Below are 12421 nucleotides of genomic sequence, written 5' to 3' on the forward strand. Positions count from 1 at the left end.
TGCAACAATCGCTGATTGCGTGCGTAATCACACTTGCGATCTTTGCTGAATCAGGCCCAAAGTCCACAGATTAGCCACCTGGTTTAAAACAATTATGCAACAGAAATAATATTATGGGGATCCATGTATCTCCCACCAGCCGGAAAAAAATCGGAAATTGATGCTTTTTGTTTCAAGCTATGTAGGTGTAAAATATATCTCCAGCTTGATTCAATGTAATGGATATACAGAATTGTGCGTAAAATGCCATTCAGAGTAGTTTCTTTTTGCGCAGATTTTTGTCTGTTACAATTTTCCAAATTAGCCAAATGTAGGAGGACATTTTTAATGGTTCATGATGGATCCTTCACTGTTTTGTGCACTAATTGTAAAAATTGCTGGGTCTTTTAATACTTCCTTTTAGATGCTGTTTATATTCTGCTAGGTTAGCTTAGATGTAAAAACACAAAGCAAGGGAAAGGGAAAAACAACTGGTAAGGAGAAAAAGGGTAGGGGACGAAAAAGAGCTGAGAGATTGAGGATGGTCGTTTATCTTATTGCATCGATGTGCGCTCCCGCTCATCGTGCAATTTAATTGCAAAAGTCGCGTTGCAGCATTCGCGTATTTACCTATGATAAATATAGGTGACAAAGGGGAAATCTGCCCAGTACCCCAAAAAAAGCCAAAGTGATATAGGATACCAGTATAGACATGTATGAGGCCCTATTAAAAGTTTTTGGGGTTCATAAATTGTCAAATGTGTCACACATCGGGGTCTTAGCATCAGACATTCCTTTATTTCAGTTTCGAAACATGACAGGGACATCTCCCTGTGGTGATTGCTGCACCTGTTGTGTTCACCTGGTCTGCTAGGCCAATGGCGAGAGACCTTTTCCTAAACTATTGCCTGAACAATGAGTTCATACCCGGACAGCTCAAGACTCCAGGAGTTCTCTGTATCCTGTATTGTGTCCTCCGTGACTTCCTCATTACCTCATCGATTCCAGCAAGTTACTATCCTTCGCTGAATATCGCTCAGCTGTCAGCTTCACAGCGTTCACGCTGCTACAGACCAGCATCACAGCGCTCACACTGATCTGCTGTGCACAGATCCATTACTCATCTGCCACTGTGTATGCAGTTCCGCTAGTGTTACAGCGTCCACGATACTCACCATCTTGCAAACATTCACCGCAGTGCTCTGTTACCTGCCAGGCCTCAGTGGCAAACGCAGGATTTCTAGAGTGGGGTTTCCAAATGCTTGATTTTAGAGCGAGTGTGACCAGTCCATGAAGAGGGCAGAATTAGTACTCAACCAGTTTTAATATGCGTCTTACAAAGTGTATTGTGTGTATTAATTACAGCATATGGAAACCAGCGATCACAATAAGCCATTAGATGCATCAGTAGGCCATCCTTCCTGAGCTGGATGTTTTTATTTTAGATGTGGGCACCATTCCAGACTATTGGAGCAAGTCCAGGAGTCTGGAGGAGCAGCAGAAGAACCTTACACTGCCCTGGACATATATGTACATATTGGGCTCTATAGCAGTGCATCCCTTATAGTGCATGTTTTCCAGATCTCCTAGTTGGTGCACAGGTTATTTATTACTGCCTGATACATGTTAAAAGATCCACAGGTGGTACTAATTGTTTCATTTGTGATACTGAGAAGAACATGCAACACTAGCAAAATTCTATTATATTGCTATTTCTACTGTGGTCATGTGTGGTCATTTCTACTGTGGTCCAGGCAGACGGAAACCCCCCCTGCGTTCGCCTATGGGCCTGCAGTTCCCATACTGCATACAAGTCAGCCTTACTATCGCACTCCAGCCTGCAAGTATACTCTGCAATTTACCTGTGAACTGTATACATCTTTGGTCTATACCATCATAGCGCTGGGACATTGCTTGTATTTCTGTTCTACTCTGTGCTCAGTAGTTATCAAGGTATATATTATACAGCTAGTGGTATTGGTTTCAGTTTTTGAGTTCTGCACTGGTTCCAGTTCCAGGTCTTGCGTCAGAGCTGTGCCAGGGCTACATCTTTCTCAAGTTGTATCCTGGATACATAAGACTCTGATTCCTGTTCTGAGTTCCTATCTACTGGTACTAGTTCAGAGGTCACCCTTGTGGTTGGAGCATGTTCCTGGTCTAGTAGGCCTCCATGGTCACTAGGCAAGGGAGTGCCCAGTTATCTGGGTAATCACCCCGGTTCAAGTTTAACATCCTTGCACATCACTAGTCTGTATTTCCTACACTTGCAATAGTGTCTAGCCTCCTGTTTGCTTATGAGCCAGAGCTGGATCAAACCATCGTATTTCACAAGCACATTAGCCAGACTCAGGGGTCCTGAGCCAGATCTACAAAATAATCAGACCGTAACAAAATGTTATTTGCATTTTTCTAAATAAGTCAAATAATGTTAGAAATCAGTGTTTCTTCAGGGTTCACGGGGCTCCACAGGGTGACAATAGGAGTTATAGGTGGTACTTGGAGGACCGGACACCAACAGCAAAGCCTTTTCTGATCTCTGGATGCTCCGGCCATGTCCAGCAGGAGCTGGATTACCGTTAGAACACTGAGCTGCTGTAAAGCAGCCCAAGCTTTACATATGACTTATTTATTTTTTTAAGTTTATTTTTCACAGAGCAAGCAGCGCTAGACAGTCCTCTGGATTTCTGCACTGCTGCTCCATTACCTCGCCACGGCACTGCGACTCCAGTCCTCGGTGGGGCTCTGCGGGGATCTAGCCAGGGCTCCTCTGACCCCAGACTGCAGCCGGTACTCAAGGGGACAGGTAAGGCGGGTACCCGTGTCTATGAGCAGTGTTACCTCCGGTCTCATGAGACAGACCGTAGGCGCTAATGTGGACACCGGTTTGTCCGGGACTCTACTAGACCACCAGGACATAACCTATACTGACGCAGGGGAACCTTGGTAGTTGATATAATAGGGGAGAAGGCACTCTCCCTGCGGTCCCTCCCCCAGCTCAGTGCGCCATTCCACTGCGGTTTTGCCGCCCCTGAGCTGTTCCTCCCTCACCCTCCACCCCCTCAGAGACTCACGGCAGCCATTTTCTGCTATAGCCTCAGGTCTCTGGGAACGCTGGGTCTGGTCTCCCTGTATACCTCTCTCAGGAGCCAGGTTATTCAGTGCTATTTCCTACCAACCACTGCAGTCTGTGTAGTTGATTTTAGTGCCCACTGCAGATATATTGTATACTCTGCATTGTATGTGACTTGTGCTAGCACTGATGTCTGTTTCTTTTTTCTCAAACTGTCAGCTTATACCTTTCCCTGTCTTTCATTATAACCCTGGAATACTGAGGTACATATGTGTCCTCATTAGGGGTGAGCGGGTTCGGATTTCTGAAATCCGAACCCCCCCGAGCCCCCCCGATCCGAGTCCGATCCGAATCAGGCTCGACTTTTCCCGCCTGACTCGGATCTGAAATCGAGGCAAAACGTCATCATCCCGCCTTCCGAGTCTCGCGGGTTTTGGATCCTATATAAGGTACCCACGTCGGCGCCATTTTCTCACTCGGCTGTGGACAGTGAAGAGGGAGGGTGGGAGTTAGGGCTGTGTAGTGTAGTGTAGTGTAGTGCTGCTGTTGTCCACTACTTCAAAGTCCATAGGGGCTGGCTGTGTTGTGCTGTGCTGCTGTTGTTAATAGGGGCTGTGTCCACTACTTCAAAGTCCATAGGGGCTGGCTGGACTGTGTTGTGCAGTCAGTTCTCCATAGGGGCTGTGTCCACTCCAAAGTCCTGTGCAGTGTCCCAGTCCTAAAGAGGTGCTGTAGTGTTGTCCAGGGGGTGCTCTGTCCATCAGGGGTGCTCCCCCCAAGTGCTAAAAAAATAATATATTTTCTGTGTTTGTGAATTGTGTGCGCAGTAGCCGCACGTGCATCAACAAAGTAGTGCCAAGCGTGCGCCTGTGTCATAAGTAAAGGGCCGGCTGGCTTGACCGTTAAGGGTGCTGTAACCCCCGAAAGTACACTCCAGTCCAAACCAAAAAAAAAATTATTTTCTGTGTTTGTGAATTGTGTGCGCAGTAGCCGCACGTGCATCAACAAAGTAGTGCCAAGCGTGCGCCTGTGTCATAAGTAAAGGGCCGGCTGGCTTGACCGTTAAGGGTGCTGTAACCCCCGAAAGTACACTCCAGTCCAAACCAAAAAAAAAATTATTTTCTGTGTTTGTGAATTGTGTGCGCAGTAGCCGCATGTGCATCAACAAAGTAGTGCCAAGCGTGCGCCTGTGTCATAAGTAAAGGGCCAGCTGGCTTGACCGTTAAAGGGTGCTGTAACCCCCAAAGTACACTCCAAACCAAAAAAATATATATTTTCTGTGTTTGTGACTTGTGTGCACTGTGGCTGCACATGCATCAACAAAGGAGCAGCGCCAAGCGTGCGCCTGTGTCCCATAAGTAAAGAGCCGGCTGGCTCATTTCTTAAAGGGTGGTGTAACCCACAAAGTGCACTACTCTCCAGCAAAAATAAAAAAATATTTTCTGTGTTTGTGTGCGCTTTAGCCGCACGTATATATATCAATATAACATAAATGGAGGACCAAACTTTCTCTGATAAAAATAAAATAGGGAAAGATCAAGAACCACTTCCTACTAGTGCTGTTGCTGCTGCTGGGAGTTGTTCATCATCCCAGAGAGGAAGTAGGAACATCACTACTTTTACTAAACAATTGACCCTCCAACAGTCCCTAGCGATGAGGATGAAGTACGACAGCAGTCATCCTGAAGCAAAACGTATAACTGAGGCCTTGACTGCTATGTTGGTGTTAGACGTGCGTCCGGTATCCGACATTAGTGCAGTGGGATTTAGACAATTGATGGAGGTAGTGTGTCCTCGGTTCCAAATCCCGTCTAGATTCCACCTGCATCCTCAAAGCAGCAGCGACAAGCGTGCGTCTGTCTGTTAAAGGGTGGTGACACCCTCAAAGTGTGCTACACAAACAATTAAAATATTGTTCTTTTTTCTGTCTTTGTGAATTGTGTGGGCTGTAGCCGCACCTGCATCCTTAAAGCAGCAGCGACAAGCGTGCGTCTGTCTGTTAAAGGGTGGTGTAACTCTCAAAGTGCTCCAAAAAATAAAAAACTATTTTTTTAATGTGTTTGTGACTTGTGTGCGATGTAGCCGCACTTGCATCCTCAAAGCAGCAGCGACAAGCGTGCGTCTGTCTGTTAAAGGGTGGTGACACCCTCAAAGTGTGCTACACAAACAATAAAAATATTCTTCTTTTTTCTGTCTTTGTGAATTGTGTGGACTGTAGCCGCACTTGCATCCTCAAAGCAGCAGCGACAAGCGTGCGTCTGTCTGTTAAAGGGTGGTGACACCCTCAAAGTGTGCTACACAAACAATAAAAATATTCTTCTTTTTTCTGTCTTTGTGAATTGTGTGGACTGTAGCCGCACCTGCATCCTTAAAGCAGCAGCGACAAGCGTGCGTCTGTCTGTTAAAGGATTACATCGGTGACAGCATCCAAGTAGGCATGTCAGACAGTCCGTACCTGTACTGGCAGGAAAAAGAAGCAATTTGGAGGTCCCTGTACAAACTGGCTCTATTTTACCTGAGTTGCCCCCCCTCCAGTGTGTACTCCGAAAGAGTGTTTAGTGCAGCCGGGAACCTTGTTAGCGAAAGGCGTAGGAGGTTGCTTCCACAAAATGTGGAGAAGATGATGTTCATAAAATGAATGATCAACTCTTCCAGGGAGACCAGCCTCCAGAACGTACAGAGGGACCTGTGGTTCCAGCAGGGACGAATTAATACTCTGTGAGGATGAGGATGTACATAACACTGAAGAGGGTGAGGAATCTGTGGATGAGGAGGATGAGGACGACTTGTTGCCTCCGTAGAGCCAGTTTGTGCAGGGACAGATTAATTGCCAGCTTGTTTTGTGGGGGCCCAAACGAACCAATCATTTCAGCCACAGTTGTGTGGCAGACCCTGGCGCTGAAATGATTGGTTTGTTAAAGTGTGCATGTCCTGTTTATACAACATAAGGGTGGGTGGGAGGGCCCAAGGACAATTCCATCTTGCACCTCTTTTTTTTCTTTGCATTATGTACAGTTTGGGGCCTAGTTTTTCAATGCCATCCTGTCTGCCACTGCAGTTTCATGCCTAGATGGGTCACGTGTTTGTGCCGCCCACTCGTGTCGCTTAGCATAGTCATCCAGCTACCTCGGTGCAACCTTTTGGACATAAAAACACTATTGTGAGGTGTGAGGTATTCAGAATAGACTGGAAATGAGTGGAAATTAAGGTTATTGAGGTTAATAATAGCATAGGAGCAGAAAAACCTACAAATTCTGTGATTTTAGCTGTTTTTATGCTTTTTTTCAAAAAAATACAGATCCAAAACACAAAACCCAGAACCCAAAACACGGAAGGGTGGTTTTGGCAAAACCAATCCAGATCCAAAACACGAAGAAAGATCCAGATCCAAAACCAAAACACAAAACACGAAAAGTGGCCGGTGCACACCCGACTCCTCATACATCTAGCCTCCTTGCCCATTAAACAGCCCTTCTAATCGCTCCATGGTGTGACTCGGTAGCTCAGAACCTCTTTGTGTGACTTTTTACCTTCAAATACATCTTATTTACACAGTGATGCGAATAGCTAGCACAAGCAGCTTCTGCTGATTAAAATGATATGCAGCGGTGATTGCAGAATACACACTATAACGCGTTTGAATGCTCTACAGGCACTGTGCTTACCGCAGCAGCCAATGGCAATAACAGTCCTCAAAGTCTCAACCAATCACAGCCGGCACAGTTTTCTTTTCCAAATGCCACCCGAGCCCTACCAACCACCTCCCTCTGCCTCCTACCCCTCCCTCGGAGGCTGCTAAGATGTTATTGCGGGCTGCCGCTGATGACTGCAGGGACTGCTGCTTCTCTCCTCTCCGGTAACCTAAATCTGGGAAGGGACTGCCTGTATGACACGCGGCTGCATTGTAATTGGCCCTGCAGTGTCTGGTCATGCAGGGCCGGTTCAAGGGCTGTTCCAGTGTAGCCGCAGCTGGGCACTTGACACTGCTTGTGTGAAAAAGACGCATTTGAAGGTAAATAGTCGCACGAAAGACGCTCTGTGCTACCGAGGCACACAGAGCTCCCGCGTTGTGTGGCGCGACCTGTAGCGCATGGAGGATAGATGTATGTGGAACATCTGCATAGGGGGTTAATTGTACCTCACATCTCTCTATATTTGTGAGGGCTATCACATACCATATATCGGTGTTGCACACTACACTGTGCCATATTGAACATATATCTGGGTTGCTCACTGCCCTGTGCCAGATCGTGTGATATATTATTCCTGCCGCTATGTCTGGCAAAGGCAAGAATAACAAGCAGCCTGTTGCTCCCACTCTGGTGTCTTGCAAGACCTGCTTAGCAGGCTGCGCTTCAGAGGATCTCATTCAAGACCGTCTTTGTGCATCTTGTTATACGGCACCCAGCCCATCAGCCCCTCCTCAGGGCCCCCCCCCCCCTTGGGCTTCTTTTTCAGAGGTGTTGGCAAAAATTGCAGACCACGTAGCGGTCCCTGTGGTAGCTCCCCCTTTGGGATGGCCACAGCAGGTACTCCCTGCAAATCCTTTGCCTCCCCCATGGGTAGACGTACTTTCTACCTCAGTGCAGAGTCTGGCGGATGCCTCTACAGTCTTTCAACATATGCTGCAGAAGGAGAGGCCCTTATCTAGTAAACCTACTAAGCGTGTTGTGTTATCTTCCTAGTCCACCCAGCGATCAGATTCTGAATTATCATCTGGGGAGGCAGAAAACACAGACCTCTCTCACTCTGACTCTCCCTCGGTAGACGAGGAACCCCCGCCCTCTAATTTAAATATACCTGCACTTGTGAGAGCTGTAAAATCTATTCCTCAAATAGAAGACAAAAAATTCCACTCCTATGGCAAAAGAGCCACTATATAAGCAACAAAAGGTAGTTTGCCAGAGTTTCCTCACTCTGATCCGCTATCTGATCATATGAGTGAAGCATGGAATATTCCAAGTGAAAGGTTTCAGCTGTCTAAACGCTTAATTTCCTTTTACCCTTTTCCAGCTACTGATTGCACTAAATGGGAAGTTCCCCCTGCAGTGGATTCCCACGTGACACATCATGTTAAGAACCTATCCATACTGCAACCACCTTAAAGGAGATGACGGATAGAAGGATTGAAGCTTGCCTGAAATCTATATACTCTCTTACAGGAGCTATTATTCGTCCTGTCAGGGCTACGGCCTGGGTGGCAAAAGCCACTGAGAGTTGGGCAGAGACCCTAGAAGATACATTTTCCTCTGATGCTTTGAAGGAACAGCTGTCCTACGTATTTCACATTAGAGATGCAGCCTCCTATTTAGGTGAAGTGGCTTTGGATACTGGTCTCCTAGCTTCCAAAGCATCTGCTACTTCCGTGGTAGCCCACAGTATTATTTGGCTTCACTCATGGAAGGCAGATTTCTCTAAAAAGGCATTGGAGTCTCTGCCTTATTCTGGGGATATCCTGTTTGGCCCGGAATTGGACAAGATTGTGACTACCTTGGCAGCTTCCAAGACGGCGTACTTGCCCTCTGCATCTACTACGAAGCCTCGGATGTCATTTTTTCGGTCCTTTCGTCCTCAAGGAAAAGCTAAAGGTCAGTCCTTTCCAAGGCAGTCTGCATCCACTAAGGCCTCCAAGCCTAGGACCAAACAGGCCTGGGCTACTAGACGTCCACCTGCCAAATCTGAGGACAAGCCTTCAGCCTGACGGGGCGGGCCTCTCCATGGAGACTCCCAGGGTGGGAGGCCAACTTCTTCAGTTCATCCAATTCTGGCGTCAGACCACAGATGCCTGGGTAAGAGAAGTGGTCTCTCACGGATACGTCCTCTCATTCCTTGGCCGCCCCCCCCCCCCCCAGCAGTTTTGCACAGGACCTCAATCGGACCCGAGCAAAACCCTGCTGCTCAAGAAGGCCATTCATTCCTTACTGTTCTTGGGAATAATAATTCCGGTCCCTTCCTCACAGTGAGGGAGGGCTATTCTACCCTTTTCTAGGTTCAGAAGCCTATCTCATGGGTCTCATCGGCCTATCCTCAACCTCAAGTGTCTAAACAAGTTTATCAGGGTGCCCAGGTTTCGTATGGAAACCCTCCGCTCTGTTGTCTTGGCTATGGAATCTTGGGACTTTATGGTGTCTCTGGACATTCAAGACACTTACCTTCATCTACCTATAGCGCCTTCTCATCAGCAGCTTTCTACAGCTTCTCGGGTCTTTACCAAGATCATGACAGTTGTGGCGGCCTATCTTCGTCGTCAAGGGATCAGACTGCTCCCATACTTGGACGATCTCTTGCTCTTAGCAAGCTCCCCAGAAATTCTTCACCGCCATCTACAAGTAACAATTGTCTTTCTACAAACGACGCACGGTTGGCTGATCACCTGGAAAAAGTCTTCCCTGACTCCTTCTCAAAGAATGGTACATCTGGGAGCCCTCCTGGACTCTCCGTCTCAGAGAATCTTCCTGACAGCAGACAAAATGTCTGTATTACAGCACCGTGTGCAGATTACTCCACAGTCGCCAAGTGTCAATTCACTCTGCAATGCAGACCTTGGGATCCATGGTGCCCACTTTCGACATGGTGGAGTTCGCTCAGTTTCACTCCAGGCCCCTAAAACACCTAATCCTATCCAGGTGGAACGGGCTTCCCCATCTACTCAGATCCCAGAAAATGGGCATCTCTCCGGATGTTCGTCTGTCCCTATCCTGGTGGCCACAGACGTCCCATTTAAACAAGGATTACCCCTTTTGAATCCGGACTGGGCACTCCTCACCACGGACGCAAACCTCCGCGGCTGGGGCGCAGTGACCGGCCAGCACTCCTTGAACAACTGCTTTGGGACATCCCCATTGTCTCCCTGTGGAGCCCTATGGACCCTGAAGAAAAAAAGGAGAGTTATGGTAAAAATTACCCTTGTTAACTCTTTGTTCAAAGTCCATAGGGTCCACAAGGCCCCCGTGCTGATGCACCTGGCTTCTAGGGGTTTCTTCTCTTGGTCACTTGTTTCCTTCTCTGTGGAGCATCATCATATGGGAACAGTGAAGAGCCTTTCCTCCTTTAAACTATCCTGCTTTCTATCACACTTGGAATTAAATTGTCTTAAGATCACGGATATTATATATCAGAAAGTACTATCTATATACACATGTGTATATATGTGTGTGTAGTTTTTTATATGTATATACATACACTGTACCCAGGAGAATAACTACAATTCATGTGGTCAATTATTTTATTTTTTATTTTTCTGCTCGCACATTATATTTCAATTATTGTGGCATTATACACTTGTTCCCATATGATGATGCTCCATGTGTGAAATTTATCAATTTAGATAGCAATTTGGAGAACAACTGTAATTTATGTGGTCTATATATTTTTCTGCTCGCATGTTATTTTGATAAATCATTTATTGTGGTATTATACATTTGTTCCCATATGATGATGCTTTCATGTATGAAATTTATCAGTATAGGCAGCAATTTTGGAACTACCCCTATTTACAGGGAGTTAGCTAGGTAGTCACCGACTATTACATTGAAGGGCAGATATCCTTTATATTTCCTTATATAAATCCCCTTCAATATATACATATTTTCGCCTTTTTGACCACAGTGTCATAATTTTTGTGTCTGACCCATATTGGGATTTAGAGATCGGATATATATAAAACTTTTTTCCCTATCTCTTATCAGTCACTCATAACTGGACCTACTGTGGCCCAGATTACATGTTGTGTTTGTTTTGTTTTTTCAGTGTTCACGTCTAGATGTTTGTCACATTATTTCATTATTTTAATAGCATACATATTAAAAGCTAAGTTTTTATATATTATAGTAGTTTGAGTGCCCCACAAAAAGAGATTATCTTTCCCTTTCTTTTTCTTATCATAGGAGTTTTGTCTATGAACAATATATTTTTTTTTCCTTCTAGGAATCAATATCCTCTGAAACATTTCAAAATATAAATTCACCGCTCAAGTCAATGAATAGATTATTGTATGATGAACTTTTAAAATCTGTCCTCAAAATCATTGAGAAATTAGACCTTTCACTACAAAAACAAGTGCCGGGGGAAGAGGTGAGAATTCCTTTGCAGACATTCGTTATTCATTCACATAGTTCTCCCTGCTTGGTAATGCTTATAATTATATGATTAGGCCATTAAAAGTCAAATTATTGAAAGCAAGTGTCTGTCGGTTGCTATAATTTTATTGCATTTATAATACAGCAATATATTCCATAGCTCTATACAAATAGCGGATTATAGTCTGTGTCATACGCATAATAACGTTCCATTTACAGAGAGGGCCTCACACATTCGATTACAATATAAGTGTTAACACTTTGGTTGTTGCACTTTGTCAACAGCCATTCTTCGGGTTCGGTATGATGTGCCGATATTCACAATGTCGGCAATCATATAGTCGGTGGTGTAATGTCGAGCACAGTATGCCGACACACTATTAATGCTATTTAAAGCACTGTAACCGTGTCAACAGTATAAGTTGAAATATGATCGTATGTCATCATATTTAAACTTATGCTGCCGACACCGTTACAGTGCTGTAAGTAACATTAGTACTGTTTTTGTCAAACTGTTGTCGACATTACAATGTATACAAATGTGTCCTCATACATCTAGCCTTCTTGCTTGTTAAACAGCCCTTCTAGTCGCGCCATTCCGTGGAGTGACTCGGTAGCGCCAAGCGTATTTTTGTGTGACTTTTTACCTTCAAATGTGTTTTATTCGCACAGCGATGGGAATTGGATGCACAAACAGCTTCTGCTGATTAAAATGATACGTGGTATGCCTATGTTCTTTGATTGTATCTGCATGCAAAATGCTACCTTACATTGTCAGCGGCTGTAACACGTAGCATTTCGCATGCAGATACACCCGCAGACGCACATAGAACATAGACATGCCACATATCATTTTAATCAGCAGAAGCTGCTTGTGTGTCCAATTTGCATTGTTGTGTCAATAAGACACATTTGAAGGTAAAAAGTCACACGAAAAGACGCTCTGTGCTATCTAGTCACACGGAGCTCATGCCTTATGTGTAGCGCGACTTGTAGCACATGGAGGATAGATGTATGTGGACACATCTGTACAAAGTGATTATTTGAGTAACTTTCACAAGGTCAACAACTTCCTCCCCATTCTTCTGGTATTGACTAATGTAAGCAGGATTTGAAAATTACTTGGTAATATAGTTAGATTGTAGCTCTACTATTTAAATGTTCGTATTACTATTAAAGTATTGTTTTTTTTTCTTTTATAGTATGCACACCTAAGCTGCACTTTATAAACGGAAACCTTTTATTTGAGACATGAAAGTCTACATGCATATTTTCTAATGTGTACTAATGTATT

The 12421-nt window shown here is 45.0% G+C and overlaps 1 protein-coding gene across 1 annotated transcript in view; it reads left to right on the forward strand.

Moving 5' to 3' along the window:
- The window catches only part of PRKDC (protein kinase, DNA-activated, catalytic subunit), a 418309-nt gene that overhangs the window by 98066 nt on the left and 307822 nt on the right, over positions 1-12421 (forward strand). Inside the window, exon 16 of the mRNA XM_088469547.1 lies at positions 10976-11122. Coding sequence (XP_088325673.1) covers positions 10976-11122 — 147 coding nt within the window. The remainder of the gene's footprint in view (positions 1-10975; positions 11123-12421) is intronic.

This window comes from Taudactylus pleione, unplaced genomic scaffold, assembly GCF_031769625.1.
Source record: "Taudactylus pleione unplaced genomic scaffold, aTauple2 ptg000093l, whole genome shotgun sequence".
Lineage (NCBI taxonomy): Eukaryota > Metazoa > Chordata > Amphibia > Anura > Myobatrachidae > Taudactylus > Taudactylus pleione.